The sequence below is a fragment of the Pleuronectes platessa genome, chromosome 20, assembly GCF_947347685.1.
Source record: "Pleuronectes platessa chromosome 20, fPlePla1.1, whole genome shotgun sequence".
In the NCBI taxonomy this organism is placed as follows: Eukaryota; Metazoa; Chordata; class Actinopteri; order Pleuronectiformes; family Pleuronectidae; genus Pleuronectes; species Pleuronectes platessa.
In genome coordinates, this window is record NC_070645.1 from 900,231 (window position 1) to 918,966 (window position 18,736).

Here is an 18,736-nt window from a genome sequence, read left to right on the forward strand (position 1 = left end):
ACAAGGACTACAAAAGTTTATTGGAATTAAAGGAACAGTCCTAACCTAGTTTGATCCAATTTATCAGATCAATTGTGCACACCATTTTTGTGTTATTCATGGTGTCCCTCTAGGTCTGGGGTATTCAACTAAAATTTAAAGATGTCCACTTAGAGAACATTTCTTGAAGCAAACATCCTAAAGATCATAATGTCTAACTATTTAGTGAGATATATATTTAAGTAGCCTAGTAGTTGTATCAAAATCAGCATTTACTAAATACCTGACTGTCAAATCAAATTAATTCAGTACGATTCCAGAACTTTTTGACTATATTTATTGTGACGAACTGAACAATTATGTATGATTGCAGATATGTATAAAGTTATGTCATTTACTAAATAAAAGTAGGTCTGCATTTCAAAGTAAGAGAGAATACAATGTGAAAAGTGTGCATGTTCAAATAAAGGGATTAACTTCAGAAAAATAAAATAAAGGGAGTAAAAGCTATAATTTAAATTTTTGAAATTCTTGACTCATAAGTCTCCACCAATTTTACAGATAATAAATCTCAACCCATCTTAACAATTGAACAGTTTTAGAATCACTTTCTTCCCCTTTTATATCCCACTCTCCCATTTTTGTCATCTGTTTATCTCCCTTTCTCCCTCCTCTGTTTCACTCATTTTCTCCGTCTCAATCCTCTGTTTCTCTCCCTTTCTCCGTTTCACTCCTGTTTCTCCACTTTCTCTGTCTCACTCCTCTGTTTCTCTAATTTACTCTGTCTCACTCCTCTGTTTCTCAATTTTCTCCGGCTCAGTCTAAAGTATCTCTCCCTTTGTTTTCTCTACCTGTATCGCTCTCTTTCTTTTTCTTTCTACCGTCTTTTCATGTGTAACTTGCCTCTAACTCTCTCATCTGTCTGCACTGTAGAGTCGCAATGTTAACCGCCTGGAATGCACAGACTTGATTGGCTAAGTAATATCATGTTGGATGGCTTAACTCGCATTCAATTTGTCTGGGCGTTTCCTCATCCGCTACACCACTACCATAAATACTACAAAAGCTGCGACGGTTACAAACAGAAGCGCCCTGTCAGGTTTTAAATCATAACCTTCTGTTTTGGCTGTAGGTCAAGGTCCGTAAGGGACGGCTTCTGGGTCCGGACTTTGACCGCTGTCCGCCTGTTAGTGACCCCTGCTCTACGTTCTGTGCTTGGCCCAATTTTATTCACCTTATTTATTCTTCCAATAGGAAACATTATCAGGACACACTCAATTTACATATCTATGCGGATGACACCCAAAAGGGCAAACTTCCAACATCATTTTATTAAGCACTGTTACAGCACCTTTTCCTAATCGCTTTAGGAATGTAATATACCCTTAGGCATGGCAGATTGGTCTGTAGGTGGCAGTAGAGGTGTGTGGGGTCAATTTGTTGTTGATAAATATTTCGGGGGGGGGAAAAACTATTGTTGTTTAGCCCTCTACAGAGTGAATGAAGCTAAGTTGAATGAAGCTAAGTGAATTATTCTTTAATGTAAAAGTTTAAGTATGAGAACAATTAAAAGTAAAGTGTATAGTATGTCACAGATTTCACAGTCTCACCACATGCAGCAGCTCTTAGCAGACCTTTTATAAAGACAGGTGTGGGAATAAACAACAATGTGACGCACACACATTCTAATGTCAAGATTAAACACTTTTAATTATTTGTGAAGGCCATTTATCTGACCCAAACTGTTCATGCTTTCCCCCCTCCTTTCTTTATTGCAAAGAGTTCAGTCAGAGACAGACATTAGCTAAAATATTGAAATCCTGACATCACCAACAACATCTCCCGCCTTCCTCACCAGCCTGTCAAGTCGCCCCGCATCCCTCTTCTTTATGCTGCCTCCCCAGCACACCACAGCATAAAAAAGGACGCTGGCAACAACAGACTGGTAGAACATGCACAGGAGTTTGTTGCAGACATTGAAGGACCTTTACCTCCTCAGGAAGTAGAGCCGACTCTGACCCTTTTTGTAGATTGTACAACGTTGGCTGACCAGTCCAGTTTATTGTCCATCTGGACTCCCAAGTATTTGTAGGTGTTGACCACCTCCACACTGACCCCCTCGATGGAGAAGCAGAGGAGGCTGAGACCTCCTAAAGACCACCACCATATCCTTGGTCTTAGTGGTGTTCAGCTGCAGGTAGTTATGCCTACACCACTGCACCAAGTTATCCACCTGGCTTCTGTACTCACCCTCCTGTCCATCCCTGATACATCCAACAATAGCAGAGTCATTAGAGAACTTCTGGATGTGGCATGACTCCGAGTTGTAGGTGAAATCAGATGTGTACAGAGTGAACAGGACTGGTGAGAGCACAGTCCCCTGTGGAGCGCCGGTGCTGCACAACACAGTCTCAGAGACTCGGTCTTCCAGTGTGACGAAATGTAATCTCACCGTCAGGTAGTCAGTGATCCAGGATACCAGGTGGACATTCTCACCCATCTGCAAGAGCGTGTCATTCAGTCAGAGGGGCTTGATGGTGTTAAAGGCACTGGAGAAATCAAAAAGACATGAATCTCACAGCACATTTCCCCTTGTCCAGATAAGAGTGTGCCCTGTGCATTAGGTAGACGATGGCATCTTCCACGCCCACCTTCCCCAGGTAGGCAAACTGCAGCGAGTCGAGTGCATGGCGTACCTGGGGTCTGAGGATGTGAAGTAGCAGTCGTTCCATGATCTTTGAAATGTGTGATGTAAAGGCAACTGACCTGAAGTCATTCAGCACACTGGGGTGTGGCTCATTTGGAATGGGGATGAGGCAGGATGTTTTCCACAGTGCAGGGACCTTCCCCAGTTGGAGGCTCTTGTTGAAGATATGCTGCAGAGGCTTACCCAGTTCCACAGCACATGCCTTGAGAAGTCTTGGACAGACTCCTTCAGGGCCGGCTGCTTTCCTAGGGCGCAGTCTCCTTAGCTCTCCTGTGACCTGCTCCGCCGTGATGGTAGGGGGAAGGGGGCGCTCTGTGCAGGAATAGGTGTTAGACAGTCATTAACCCCTGGAGCAGGGTTGTCAAACCTGTTGTAAAAGTAGTTGAACTGGTTTGCTCTCACTACATCCCCCACAACAGTGCCGCTGCTCTTCTTGCAGCTGTTAGGATTTCAATATTTTAGCTATAGTCTGTGTCTAACTCAACTCTAAATGAATAAAGATAGAAGTGGTTTGAGCAAGATAAGGCCTTCACGCAAATGATTAATAATAACCCTTTCCTTCCAAGTGTTTAATCTTGAAAATTAGAATGTGTCTGCGTCACAATGCTGTTTCGTTGTTTTGGTTAAATTGTTTTGAATGTCTGTACAAACAGAACATTGTTTTGATATAGCAAAAACAGAATAATCTTCTCTCCAATTGTCAACACCGTTGGCCCACATGCCATCAGCTGTGTCAAGGCTGGTCAAGAGATGAACATTTTGAGACTTGTCACTTCCTTATTCCAAAGCCAAGAAGGAGGGGCTACGCCTGCGCACTTTCGAGGAGGAAGAACCAAGATCTACTGTTATAAAATAGACATGCGCCGGCTGTTTGAGGCGTTCTGATGGGTCTCGTGTTCTGATGCGACTTGTTGGATGCCCATTGCTTTGCTGATTGTTACCTTTCATTGCTTTCTAAATAAATACTTGATTGAACAAAGCGAGTTTGGCTCATCTTCTCATATTTAGGATAAACAAACACGCTTAACACAGCCTGTGATGGTTTTCATGCCATCCCACACCTCTCTTATGTTGTTCTCCTGCAGCTTCTGCTCCACCTTCCTTCGGTATGACTCCTTTGCCTCTTTCAGCATGGTCTTCAGCTCTCCCTGTACGCGCTTCCGCTCTGCCTGGTCCCCCTCTTTGAATGCCCTCTTTTTCATGTTGAGGAGATGTTTGACATGCTGGTAATCCAGGGCTTATTGTTAGGGAAGCAGCGCACCATTTTAGTGGTAGCGACAATGTCCATGCAGAAGTTCAGGTAGTCAGTAGTGCAGTGTTTCACCCCTTCAATGTCCTCCACAAAAGAGTACAGTGCCTTGCATAAGTATTCACCCCCTTTGGACTTTTCTACATTTTGTCATGGTATAACCACAGATTAAAATGTATTTCATCGTGAGTTTATGTAATGGACCAACACAAAATAGTGCATCATGTGGAAGTGGGGGGAAATATTACATGGATTTCACAATTATTTACAAATAAAAATCTGAAAAGTGTTGAGTGCATATGTATTCACCCCCTTTACTGTGAAAGCCCTAACAAAGATCTGGTGCGACCAATTGCATTCACAAGTCACATTTGCAAGTCACATAATTAGTAAATAGGGTCCACCTGTCTGCAATTTAATCTCAATATAAATACACCTGTTCTGTGACGGACTCAGAGTTTGTTGGAGATCATTACTGAACAAACAGCATCATGAAGACCAAGGAGCTCACCAAACAGGTCAGGGATAAAGTTTTGGAGAAATATGAAGCAGGGTTAGGTTATAAAAAAATATCCAGAGCTTTGAACATCTCTCTGAGCACCATAAAATCCATCATAAGAAAATGGAAAGAATATGGCACAACCGCAAACCTACCAAGAGGAGGCCGTCCACCCAAACTGAAGAGCCGGACAAGGAGAAAATTAATGAGAGAAGCAACCAGGAGGCCCATGGTTACTCTGGAGGAGTTGCAGAGATCCACAGCTGAGGTGGGAGAATCTGTCCACAGGACAACTATTAGTCGTCTACTCCACAAATCTGGCCTTTATGGAAGAGTGGCAAGAAGAAAGCCATTGTTGAAAGGGATCCATAAAAAATCCCAGAAGCCATGTGGGAGACACAGCAAACATGTGGAAGAAGGTGCTCTGGTCAGATGAGACCAAAATTGAACTTTTTGGCCTCAATGCAAAACGCTATGTGTGGCGAAAACCCAACACTGCCCATCACCCTGAGCACACCATCCCAACAGTGAAACATGGTGGTGGTAGCATCATGCTGTGGGGATGCTTCTCTTCAGCAGGTACAGGGAAACTGGTCAGAATAGAGGGAAAGATGGATGGAGCCAAATACAGGGAAATCCTTGAAGAAAATCTGATGCAGTCTGCAAAAGACTTGAGACTGGGGCGGAGGTTCATCTTCCAGCAGGACAATGACCCTAAACATACAGCCAGAGCTACAAAGGAATGGTTTGGATTAAAGAATGTTAATGTCTTAAAATGGCCCAGTCAAAGCCCAGACCTCAATCCAATAGAGAATCTATGGCAAGACTTGAAGATTGCGGTTCACAGACGGTCTCCATCCAATCTGACTGAGCTTCATCTTTTTTGCCAAGAAGAATGGACAAACCTTTCCATCTCTAGATGTGCAAAGCTGGTAGAGACATACCCCAAAAGACTTGCAGCTGTAATTGCAGCGAAAGGGGGTTCTACCAAGTATTGACACAGGTGGGTGAATACTTATGCACCCAACAGATGTCAACTTTTTTGTTCTCATTATTGTTTGTGTCACAATAAAATTTATTTTGCACCTCCAAAGTACTATGCATGTTTTGTTGATCAAACGGGAAAAAGTTTATTTAAGTCTATTTGAATTCCAGTTCGTAACAGTACATAATGGGAAAAAGTCCAAGGGGGGTGAATACTTATGCAAGGCACTGTATTGCAGCACGCTCCAGTCAGTTGACTCAAAGCAGTCCCTGAGTGTATCTCATTAATTGGAGTAATTTGACATCACACAGAGTTCAAGCAGATGTCCCAGGTCCTGAGTGACATTGTTGTTTAGTTATTTTGGTTTCGAGGATCCTATGTAAACAGGTCAATCTGAGGAGGGCTGTTTTAGACAGGGTAAAAAGGTGCTGTTTTAAATGATACTTGTGGTATTTTGACCAAAATATGTTACAGACATTTCATTAAGACTCCAAGGAACCATATCAACTTGTGGTAAAATGGGCATAATATGTCCCCTTTAATATTCCTTACTCCTTCACCCTATAAACTGCTGCTAGCCCTTCTTTTACATTTAAATTGTGGCGCTGTAATATGTTACGAGGTAAAATTTTATATGGTATATGTCTTTTTTTTATCCTGTAATGCCAGTCTACTGCGTAGACGTTGCCTGCCAGGTCACAAGAATTTCACTGGTCTGATGACGCTGTCATTGGTTCATGTGACAATAAAGTTTGATTTGATTTGAATTTGATTCATACCCTTTCATTGCTTCCTAAATAAATACTTGATTGAAACAAACAGAGTTCGGCTCTTCTCATATTTAGGATAAACGATCATGCAACGACAGTAACATGATTGAAGTCCCCCGAAATTGCAATGAAGGGCTCAGGATGTTGAGTTTGGAGCCCAGCGATAACGGAGTAGATGGTGTCCAAAAAATAATAATGCAGTTAAACATCACCCGCATCTAATGGACAATGAACTTTGATATGGAATAAGTCTTCATTCGGAGGCCTCCGAAACTCCAAGATTTATAGTTCTGACTCCTGACGGGTTCTGACTCCTGACGTCATTACGGTAAGCGTGCTGCGTCATTTCCTGTTTTCTTGCCACTGGTGGTGGTCGCTCTGCGAATTAGCTCCGCTGCTAAAACACAACTGTTTCTCTGTAGCACTACGGCTAAAATCACCGGTCTGTAGTTAAACACTCGCACATACCAACCCTTACTCTATCGTGCTTAGTGATTCTGTGTTCTGTTTGAGCTCACCCTCGTAGCTCTATAGCAGCGATGTCTTCTCTCTCTCCCTGTTGCTCCACTGCTCTCTCTTGCTCCGAGTGTCTTATGTTTACTTACTCCTCTGCCTCCCTTAACAGTAGTGGTACATGTAATAAATGTAGTGTGTTGATAGCGATGGAGGCTCGGCTTAGCGACTTAGAAGCTCGGCTCAGCAGCTTAGAAACTCCGTTAGCTGTAGTTAGCCGGCTCCCGCTAGCCGCGGAGCCACCTAGCTTATCACGTGGCTTAGCCTTAACTAGCAGTCCCCAGACTAGTCCCGTGCAGCTGGGAGCCCAGGGCAGCTGGGTGACAACCCGGAGGGGGCATAGTGCTAGACTTAAAAAGCCCACGATTAAAGAGCCACCAGCTCACGTTTCAAATAGATTCACTCCACTCAGCGAGGCACCCGCTGATAAACAAACTCTGATTATTGGCGACTCGGTTCTGAGAAACGTCAGGTTAGCGACACCAGCGACTATAGTTAATTGTATCCCAGGGGCCAGAGCCGGCGACATCGAATCTAAACTTAAGTTAATGGCTAAAACTAAAAAAGGTAAATACAATAAAATCGTAATTCACGTCGGCAGCAACGACTCCCGGCTTCGCATGTCGGAGATCACTAAAGTTAATGTTGAGTCCGTGTGTGCTTTTGCTAAAACGATGTCGGACAAAGTAGTTTTCTCTGGCCCGCTCCCTAATACAACAGGTGATGACATGTTTAGCCGCATGTTGTCTTTTAACCGCTGGCTGTCAAGGTGGTGTCCTGTAAACGGTGTGGGCTTTATAGATAATTGGCTAACTTTTTTTAGAAAACCTGGTCTTGTTAGGAGAGACGGCGTTCATCCCACTTGGGATGGAGCAGCTCTCTTATCTAGGAATATTACTCAGTCTATTACATGACAACCCATAGTTGGGACCAGGAAGCAGAGCTGCAGTGCTAAACACTTCTCTGCGCTCCCTCTGGATCAGTCACACAACCCCATAGAGATTGTGTATTTTCACCGTCCGATTAAATTATTGAAATTAAACAATAACAGAGCGAGAACTCCACACAAAAATTTAATACAAATAAAAACAACCTCTGAAACAATACAGGAAACCCAGACTTTTAAATGTGGTCTTTTAAACATTAGATCACTGTCAAAAAAGGCTCTTTTAGTTAATGAAATAGTCTCCGATTACAACATAGATTTATTGTCCCTCACTGAGACGTGGCTGCATCCTGATGAATATGTCAGTCTAAATGAATCTACTCCCCCCAGTCATATCAATTCACAGGTTCCTAGAGAAATTGGGCGAGGAGGTGGAGTTGCTGCTATTTTTAACTCCAGTCTATCAATTAATCCTAAACCTAAACTCAGCTACAAATCATTTGAATGTCTGGTTCTTAGTCTTCCACGCCAATCCAGGAACCACCAACAGCCAATCATATTTGCCGTAGTTTACCGTGCTCCCAGGGCTTATACTGAATTTTTAAAGGAATTCCCTGAGTTTTTATCAAACTTAGTCCTAAAGACCGATAAAATTATTATTGTTGGTGACTTTAATATTCATATTGATAATAATAAAGATTGCCTTAGTGTAGCATTTATTTCAATACTAGACTATATTGGTTTCAGTCAGTGTGTGCACAAACCTACTCATTGTGGTAACCACACACTTGACCTTGTATTATCGTATGGTGTCGGAATTGAAAAAATTTAACAGTACTTCCGCGCAATCCAGTTCTATCAGACCATAATTTAATAACCTTTGATTTTTCAATAACTGAATATATGCCACTAATAAAAAATTAATTTTCTAGATGTCTACCTGATATTGCTGTAGCTAAATTTAAGGAAATAATCCCAATTACATTTAAACCCGTATTAGCAGTAGATATAAACAACAAATTCTTTAAAACCCTGAGCTCCATTGAGATCGACCACCTCGTCGATAGCTCTGCAGACTCATTACGATTAACATTAGACTCAATAGCGCCTCTAAAAAAGAAAAATGTCAAACATAGTAAATTAGCTCCGTGGTATAATTCCCAGACAAATGAGTTAAAACAATTATCAAGAAAACTAGAAAGGAAGTGGCGCTCCAGCAACCATGTTGAAAATCTAATAGACTGGAAGAATAGTGTTAAAGAATATAAAAAGGCTCTCCACAAAGCAAGAGCCGCCTACTATTCAAAACTAATAGAAGAGAATAAAAACAACCCCAGGTTTCTCTTCAGCACTGTAGCCAGGCTGACAGAGAGTCACACCTCCACCGAACCCAGTATTCCTCGATCCCTAAATAGCAATATCTTTATGACCTTTTTTAATGATCAAATTCAAACTATTAGAAATAAAATCAACCATCTCCTGCCCTCAATTGGCACTAATACCCTCCCAACAACAGAGATCTCAGAAACGGCTGAGAATCCTGCCCATTACTTAGACAGCTTCTCTCTGATCACCCGTGATCAGTTTACCAAATTAATCTCAGGTTCTAAACCAACAACCTGTATCTTAGATCCCATTCCTACCAAATTACTTAAAGAAATTCTGCCCCTAATTGATAGTTCGTTAATTAACATTATCAATCTGTCATTATCATCAGGTTATGTACCACAGTCTTTTAAAATAGCTGTCATCAAACCCCTACTCAAAAAACCCACCCTAGACCCAGAGGTTTTAGCCAATTACAGACCAATATCTAATCTCCCCTTCATCTCTAAAATCTTAGAAAAAGTTGTTGCCAATCAGCTGTGTGAGTTTCTCCGGGAAAATAATATATATGAAGACTTTCAATCGGGGTTTAGAGCCAATCACAGTACAGAGACAGCCTTGGCAAAAGTCACTAATGACCTTTTAATAGCCTCAGATCAGGGACTTGTGTCTGTCCTCGTTCTGTTAGATCTCAGTGCAGCATTCGACACAATTGACCATCAAATTTTATTACAAAGACTCAAACAGTTAATTAACATTAATGGAACCGCCCTTAACTGGTTTAAATCGTATTTTTCTGATCGCTCCCAATTTGTGCAAATTAATGATGAGTCATCTGTGCGCACCAAAGTTAACCATGGTGTTCCACAGGGCTCTGTGCTCGGCCCAATTTTATTCTCATTATGTATGCTTCCACTAGGAAACATTATCAGGACACACTCTGTGAATTTCCACTGCTATGCGGATGACACCCAGTTATATTTGTCAATAAAACCTGAACAAAGTAATCAATTAACTAAACTTCGAACATGTCTCAAGGACATAAAAACCTGGATGACCCGCAATTTTCTCTTATTAAACTCAGACAAAACAGAGGTTATAATACTTGGCCCCAAACACCTTAGAGATGCATTATCTAATGATATAGCTGCGCTAGACGACATTGCCCTTGCTTCCAATGAAACAGTCAGGAACTTGGGAGTGATCTTCGATCCTGATTTATCCTTTAATAGTCACTTAAACCAAATTTCTAGGACCGCTTTTTTCCACTTGCGTAATATTTCCAAAATCAGATATGTCCTTTCCCAAAAAGATGCAGAAAAACTAGTCCACGCCTTTGTTACATCGAGACTGGACTATTGTAATTCATTATTATCTGGCTCCAGCAGTAAGTCGTTAAAGACTCTACAGCTTGTCCAAAATGCCGCAGCACGTGTCCTGACGAGAACAAAGAGAAGAGAGCACATTTCTCCAGTATTAGCGTCGCTACACTAGCTTCCAGTTAAATCTAGAATAGAATTTAAAATTCTCCTCCTCACCTTCAAGGCCCTTAATAATATGACGCCTTTTTACCTTAAAGAGCTGTTAGTACCTTATAAACCCGCTAGAGCACTCCACTCCCAGAATTCAAGCCTACTTGTCGTCCCTAAATTCTCTAAAAGTAGAGTAGGAGCCAGAGCTTTTAGCCATCAAGCCCCTCGGCTGTGGAATAATCTACCACTTTCAGTTAGGGAGGCAGATACCATCTTTTCATTTAAGAGTAGACTCAAAACCTTCCTTTTCGATAAAGCTTATAGTTAGAGCTAATTAGTGCGCCAGAACGTTACTTGTTCTATTTTATGACACATGACACACGGAGCTTCTCTTTCCAGCTTCTCCTTCCTCTTCTCCATCCCTATCCCCCTTCCCCGGAATCCCTTTGCTTTATCACCCGCAGATCCAGGGCCTCTGTGGCCGCACCATGGATTGCGGTTTGTGGATCGTGCACCGGGGGTCGCAGTGTTGGATCCAGTGTGGCGGATTCTGAGTCATGTGGGCTGATCGTGGTGCTGGTGCGGACCCTGTGTCGCGTTGGCATTGGGCACGGGCGGTGGACCAGGACCGCGGTGGTGGCTTGTGATGGGTCCTGGTGGTCGGCGGTGGACGGTGACTGAGGACTGGAGTGGCGTCTGGTCTGGATGGTGAATCGTGGTCTAGATGGTTGCTGAGCATGGACTGTGCTTGCAGCGGGACTGCTTGGCATGTCATGTTGGGGTTGTCCTTCGGGATGTCTACCCTCATCAAATGCTGCTAGAGACTTTGATTATTGATGATGTTCTCCTGCACGTGGCATCTATTGCACTTCTGTCCGTCCTGGGAGAGGGATCCCTCACATGTGGCTCTCTCTGAGGTTTCTACATATTTTTACCCTGTTAAAAGGGTTTTTAGTAGTTTTTCCTTACTCTTGCTGAGGGTTAAGGACAGAGGATGCCACAACCTGTTAAAGCCCTATGAGATGAATTGTAATTTGTGAATATGGGCTATACAAATAAAATTTGATTGATAATGATGTCAGAATTTTACCGAACTACTGCTTTAATACACCATTAGAATCTACCCCTGATGCAACTGTAGACTGACACAAAGTTAACTTGGATAGTCTGACACCATTAGGTTGGGACGAATCAGAAGTTTTGAATCAGAAAGGAGGTAGAGAGATCCACCTCCTGATTGGTTGAAAAGGCAACAACAGAGACGAGGATGAGCATATAAGCAGAGGGTTTGAAGCTCTGTCTTCAATAGGGTTCCGTAGTCAGCTCAGGGTTACATTTTACAAAAGAATAAACTCTACTTCATTGAAATCTGACCATCTCCAGTAAATTATTTTTGACCAATTATTACGACTCCAGCCCTAGCAAAGTATACGTGTTGGAAAAGAAGTCTAGATTTAATATCTGGCCCAGCATTAGACTTTTTATGTCCAAGACTTTCTTACACCTGCACAATATAATGCAAATATGAATAATCTGTCTCACAAGGATCCTGAGAAACAAATACATACATTTGTTACCTTTAGAATGGATTATTATAATTCCTTATTATAACCCTTCTCCCCCCTAACGATTTCTCTCTTCTATCCCCCCTCTTTTCCACCCATCTCCCCTCTCCTAAATTTTGATCTGCTCACCCAAACCGGTTGAGGCAGGTTCTGCTAGAGGTTCTCCCCTAGGAGTTTTTTCTCTCGACAGTTGCCAAAGTGCAAGTGGGAACTTTTGGCTTTTCTCTATAATTTCTAAGGTATTGTCCTTCTATGTAAAGTGCCTTGAGATAATATATGTTATGATTTGGGGCTATACAAATAAAATTGAATTGAATATCAGGATGTCCCATTAAATCTGTGAAAAGCCTCCAGTTGGTCCAAAAGGAACTAAAAGTAGAGATCATATCACTCCTGTCTTAGCTTCTCTTCTTTGACTCCCTGTAAAATTCAGAATAGAATTCAAGATCCTGCTGCTCACATACAAAACCTTTAACAATCAAGCCCCATCATATATCAAATGGCTCATACTCGTCAAAAAACACATAATCTGTAAATATTTTATTCAAAATTGAATATTATTATGTTTACCTCAATCCACCTTTGTTTACTGTTCACTTTAAGTTGTGCTGAATATTATTCATTTGAATTAGTTTCATGCTGTGTATTATGGTAAAAAAAAATTAAACAGTTATATTCTACCCCTCCTCTTTCTTTAATACATAATACCACATAACTGAAATGACATACCTTAAAACGATTGATCAAGTCGTATCTGGTGAGTAGTTCATAGAGGACAAATTTCAGAGCATGATCTCCACTGGCATCATTCAGCTTAAACACATCAAAGGACCACATGTCTATGTGCTAGAATGGACAAATACAAAGATAAACAAGTTTAATTAGCAAATGAATATCAACATGCCATACCAATCTGTTTTTGGTATGGTCGTTTTTAAAGGTATCATAGACAATAAGTATTTAGTGTTAGTGACTTATCAGGGTAACTTCAGTGGTCAGTAGTAACTTCACTGTTAACCCATTATACAAAATGTGGATAGGTTTAACTCAAGGTGCTGCCAAGGTTTTTGTTGTTCAGTCAAAACATTTAAATTTACTTAAAGGCGACTATCTACATTATTTACAGTATATAAGTAAGGTTATTGTACCTGCTATTTGATTTGCAATGAGATTTAGTGTTACAACGGATGTGGTAGCAGTAATGCAGTGTAATAATTTAAACACATTTATTACGTCCCAAACTTAATGTAAACTCTTCATCAACCCTCAATTCCAGACCCTTACTCAGTTATAAGTTTGAAATAACTTTAACATTGGTGAGCGGATTGACTAAACAATTTTAAATTCAGCATGAGCATGATATTAAAGCCTATGCAGAAATTCACCAAAAATGTATGTCAATTTGATATTGGATAACAGACATTTTTAATAATGTTGTCTGCCATTTGTATATTAATCAGTAACACAGACAAACAGAAACTCCCATCAATACATCAATACCTTGAGCACAGTGATGACATTTGGGGGATAACAGAAACCAGTCATGTTGGAGTTTCTTCTGTACATCCTGTACAAGACACAAATAACATAGTACAATGTAAAACAAGCCAAGACACACTGAATGCTTCATGGCTAGTATTGTAAGAATTTTATATTTGTTTTCAATTTCTTTTCAACAATTTGTTTAATTGTTTAAATGGCCAGTGTGTTTTGAATCACAACATTTATTATGAATAGTAAAATAGTTAATAGTAAAATAAGATAAAACAGTCAAGCTGAATCTATAGTTGATTATAGTGTTTCACAGTACATTATTATATGGCCAAACTAGAGACATGAACATTTTCACAGTTACTTAATATGGGAAGCAAGTACCTCAAAAAATAATTAGCAGTCAAAAACGTAAAAGTCTGGAAAGCTGCCAAAATGCAAGTCCTATGGACATCAAATTCAACTCACACTGTAGTATTGAGCCCCTTGGTGGAAGAAGGAGACATTAATCATAATCTTCCCCTCGTGCTTAAATTGATTGTTGATACCAGGCAAGTTCAAATGTGCAGTGTTAAAAAATATGATTTTTTTTTTGTAACTTTTCAAACTAAAGTAAGACAACCTAAGTCACTTAACTATGACACAATAACCACTACTAGGCCCCTAACTCTTTGGCTCTTGTATATGCAGCCTCCAGGCCCATGCTTAACTCTCTCTCGAAATAGCTTTATACCGGAAGTCCCTCCTACAAGACAGAACATGAATCAGACAAAATGAATTAGCAAGTTTCTGCAAGATGTGAATAAAAAAAAATGTATGTGCCCATCAGCATTTCACCTAAACTTGTCTGTCACAGCAATATCACTATGCTATATTACATGGGCACATAAAAGACGCATTTCTCTGATAGTAGTTAAAACACCCCTCTGGAATGGCTTTCATGTGGAACACTCCAGGTTCCCCCCTTTACAAATGGAATTGGAATCTACCACTTCTAGTTTGCCAGTGGGACCAGGAAACCCTGCATATACAGTGCCTTGCTTAAGTATTCACCCCCTTTGGACTTTTCTACATTTTGTCATGGTATAACCACAGATTAAAATTTATTTCATCGTGAGTTTATGTAATGGACCAACACAAAATAGTGCATCATTTGGAAGTGGGGGGAAATATTACATGGATTTCACAATTATTTACAAATAAAAATCTGTGAAACCCCTAACAAAGATCTGGTGCGACCAATTGCATTCACAAGTCACATTTGCAAGTCACATAATTAGTAAACCTGTCTGCAATTTAATCTCAGTATAAAAACACCTGTTCTGTGACGGACTCAGAGTTTGTTGGAGATCATTACTGAACAAACAGCATCATGAAGACCAAGGAGCTCACCAAACAGGTCAGGGATAAAGTTGTGGAGAAATATGAAGCAGGGTTAGGTTATAAAAAAATATCCAGAGCTTTGAACATCTCTCTGAGCACCATAAAATCCATCATAAGAAAATGGAAAGAATATGGCACAACCGCAAACCTACCAAGAGGAGGCCGTCCACCCAAACTGAAGAGCCGGACAAGGAGAAAATTAATCAGAGAAGCAACCAGGAGGCCCATGGTTACTCTGGAGGAGTTGCAGAGATCCACAGCTGAGGTGGGAGAATCTGTCCACAGGACAACTATTAGTCGTCTACTCCACAAATCTGGCCTTTATGGAAGAGTGGCAAGAAGAAAGCCATTGTTGAAAGGGATCCATAAAAAATCCCGTTTGGAGTTTGCCAGAAGCCATGTGGGAGACACAGCAAACATGTGGAAGAAGGTGCTCTGGTCAGATGAGACCAAAATTGAACTTTTTGGCCTCAATGCAAAACGCAATGTGTGGCGAAAACCCAACACTGCCCATCCCCCTGAGCACACCATCCCAACAGTGAAACATGGTGGTGGTAGCATCATGCTGTGGGGATGCTTCTCTTCAGCAGGTACAGGGAAACTGGTCAGAATAGAGGGAAAGATGGATAGAGCCAAATACAGGGAAATCCTTGAAGAAAATCTGATGCAGTCTGCAAAAGACTTGAGACTGGGGCGGAGGTTCATCTTCCAGCAGGACAATGACCCTAAACATACAGCCAGAGCTACAAAGGAATGGTTTGGATTAAAGAATGTTAATGTCTTAAAATGGCCCAGTCAAAGCCCAGACCTCAATCCAATAGAGAATCTATGGCAAGACTTGAAGATTGCGGTTCACAGACGGTCTCCATCCAATCTGACTGAGCTTCATCTTTTTTGCCAAGAAGAATGGACAAACCTTTCCATCTCTAGATGTGCAAAGCTGGTAGAGACATACCCCAAAAGACTTGCAGCTGTAATTGCAGCGAAAGGGGGTTCTACCAAGTATTGACACAGGGGGGTGAATACTTATGCACCCAACAGATGTCAACTTTTTTGTTCTCATTATTGTTTGTGTCAAAATAAAATTTATTTTGCACCTCCAAAGTACTATGCATGTTTTGTTGATCAAACGGGAAAAAGTTTATATAAGTCTATTTGAATTCCAGTTAGTAACAGTACATAATGGGAAAAAGTCCAAGGGGGGTGAATACTTATTCAAGGCACTGTAGATGAAGAAGGATGAATATAACAGGCAAGACACTTGTACCTATTTATGGGGAGATGAAGCTTCATGAAGCATTGACGCTTTCCATCCAATTCATCCAACTCATGGACCAAAGCTTCATGGTGTTTAATTTGCTCTACCTCGCTATCAAGTGGACAATGAATGTAAAAGAGGCAGAGTGATTATAATGACACCATGGCTTTGGTGTGTGAAGCTTTGAATTGAGTAAATTAATTAATGATGTTTGTGATGCGTTTCAATGCCCCTCATATTTCAAATCACACTTCAAACCCGCAAACCATTTCCTAATTCAGTCACGTGATACGGCCGGCTCGCAAGGCTTTGAACGTCACCACATACGTCATCAACACAAGCCTCGATACGCGCTTCTCAAAAATCTTCCTGGATATTCGACACACTCTTTGAAGCCTCGACCCGGAAGGACGCATCACTACTTGTCCCCAAATAATATCAAATAAATGCTTTTGAAATAAAACTGTGGTTTAAGGCTATTATTTCTCGTGGATTAGCCAAATATATTGACTACACTTTGAGCACTTGTTAATCATTAATAACCTTGGCTCTTGTCTTCATATCATGCTCCAGCTCAAATGATCTCTTCCCACCCAACAACCGGAGGTCAGAGGTGCAGCTTCCAACTCATCTCTGCAAGGAAATCTCCAAGCATCTCAAGCTTTTCCAAACTCCTAGCAGCGACTCGATGTCCTGCAGGTAAGATTCAACGAGCAACCGAGCCCCACAGCTCGACAGAACCGCGAATGCAGAACCTTACGACCAGCCCGGAGTCTTCACAGAATTGTGAACGGAAATGCAACTTTCTTTTTCACCTCTCCAAGGATCGGTAACATAATCTGGGCTTAATAATAATACTAGACTAAGCAAGACTGTTTATTTGATACTGTGTGACGTTTATAAGTCTGATATGTGTTGTGGGATTGTGATTACAAGTTATTTGAAAGTTAATGTTGGCTAGGCCCTTCACAGGCGTCCTTTGTAGGTCTCTCTGACTTTTCCATTCTCTGATTAACATTTACACAGACACATGCATAGTCTTCACCTTACTTATCTCATCCCCCACTTCAGAAAAAGGGGGGGGCTGTTAACTTTAGGAGGGGGTCAGCGACCATTTTGAAAGCATGCTAATCAAGGTATGAACTGTGGCAAGCAACCATTTTGAGAGAACCCTGATTTACATAGAGACACACACACTCACATACACATCTTTGTTTAGTTAGTACGTTTGTAAGTAATTTGTGTTTTTATACTATATTATATTCATAATTGTTTTTCTTTCACAAATGTTCTTTCATTAATGCTGCATAAGTGAATTTTGCCAACCGCTACACTGTCAAGAACTCCATAACCTTCACTGTTCATTGTATAATCTTTATTAGTAAATATTGAGATTTCTAATCGAACTAGATCTAGATGAGACTGATCTTAATCAATAAATTGCCTATCTTTTCCCTTGCTTTGAAGGGTGGTGCCCTGAGTTAACTTTAACCAATTAAAGTTATGATTTAATATTAATATTTTAAATATTAATGTTTTATATTTTATTTTGATAACCAAATGTATTGAATGCCTAAAGGCACACCATTTGATGGTATCACTTTTAACTCATTATTGCAGAACATGTGTGTGTGCTCATATTTGTCAAAAATGCTCATTAGTGTCTCAGTAGTAAAAAGTAAAGGGCATATTAAATGTTGTATCAAACCACTTGTTTAACACATAAGTAGAAAGGTGAAAGTGTCCCCGGACTTTCCAATTTTCCATCTGGCTTGCTGTTTTATATTCTTTTTTTTATTTCTTGTTGGCAATCAATGTGCATTACCGCCATCTACTCTGGTGATGGACCGTTCCTGGAGGTACTGTAATACCAGCTGGGTGCGTGGAGTGGACAGAATAAGCTCCTATTTCATCTCCCTGTTCCCAAAATCACGACATGCTGAACAGTAACACGACTTATTGATCCGAATTTACAGGCTGTACACATTCAGTCTCTGTGCATGGCTGTTATTTATATGGCCACGAGGGGGCGTAGATTGACTGAGAACAGAGTGTATTCCCATGAACTAAACATTGCCCTTTTTTCCCCTATTTTTTTAAAACTATTAGCATTATATTTTGATCTTTGACACTGGGCTTAATATTACAAACATTTGAAAAGCTGTCTAACTGTACTGTACAGCAGTCATGAAGAACCACGGCAACTCTGCTGTAACACTGCCCCTAAGTGCTTCCCATTCATAGTCTAGGCTTGAACACATAACCCATATAAGAATGTGCATACTGAAAGAGCATTACAAACTGTAATGTAATCTACTGTAAAACACTTCATTCAACATAAACAATTCATTTGTAGTTCACAACAGTTGGAGTTATTGTTCTTATCTCTTAACAAGTGAGAGATTGTCCATATGATATGACATTTCATACGCCATGTATAGTCCTGTAGAAAGGCCGGAGGATGTCTGTTATGCCTCAAGGGGTACCAAGATATAATTGTGTAGGCACACTTACAGGATCTAGCGGGATGTCCAATACATCTAGATCTATCTTCTTGAAGAATGAAGAATTTCTGACAATGAAGTGTCAATCTCTGACCTCTGTAACCATGGAGCTTTTCACTTTGCTCACAGTGTAGGGCTCACTGTTGTAT

General features: G+C 40.7%; 1 protein-coding gene across 1 annotated transcript in view; it reads right to left on the reverse strand.

The window, feature by feature from the left end:
• The window catches only part of pde1ca (phosphodiesterase 1C, calmodulin-dependent a), a 142,337-nt gene that overhangs the window by 102,609 nt on the left and 20,992 nt on the right, over window positions 1-18,736 (reverse strand). The window contains exons 6-7 of the mRNA XM_053412856.1: window positions 13,452-13,518; window positions 12,681-12,797 (exon numbers count right to left, since the gene is read on the reverse strand). Coding sequence (XP_053268831.1) covers window positions 12,681-12,797; window positions 13,452-13,518 — 184 coding nt within the window. The remainder of the gene's footprint in view (window positions 1-12,680; window positions 12,798-13,451; window positions 13,519-18,736) is intronic.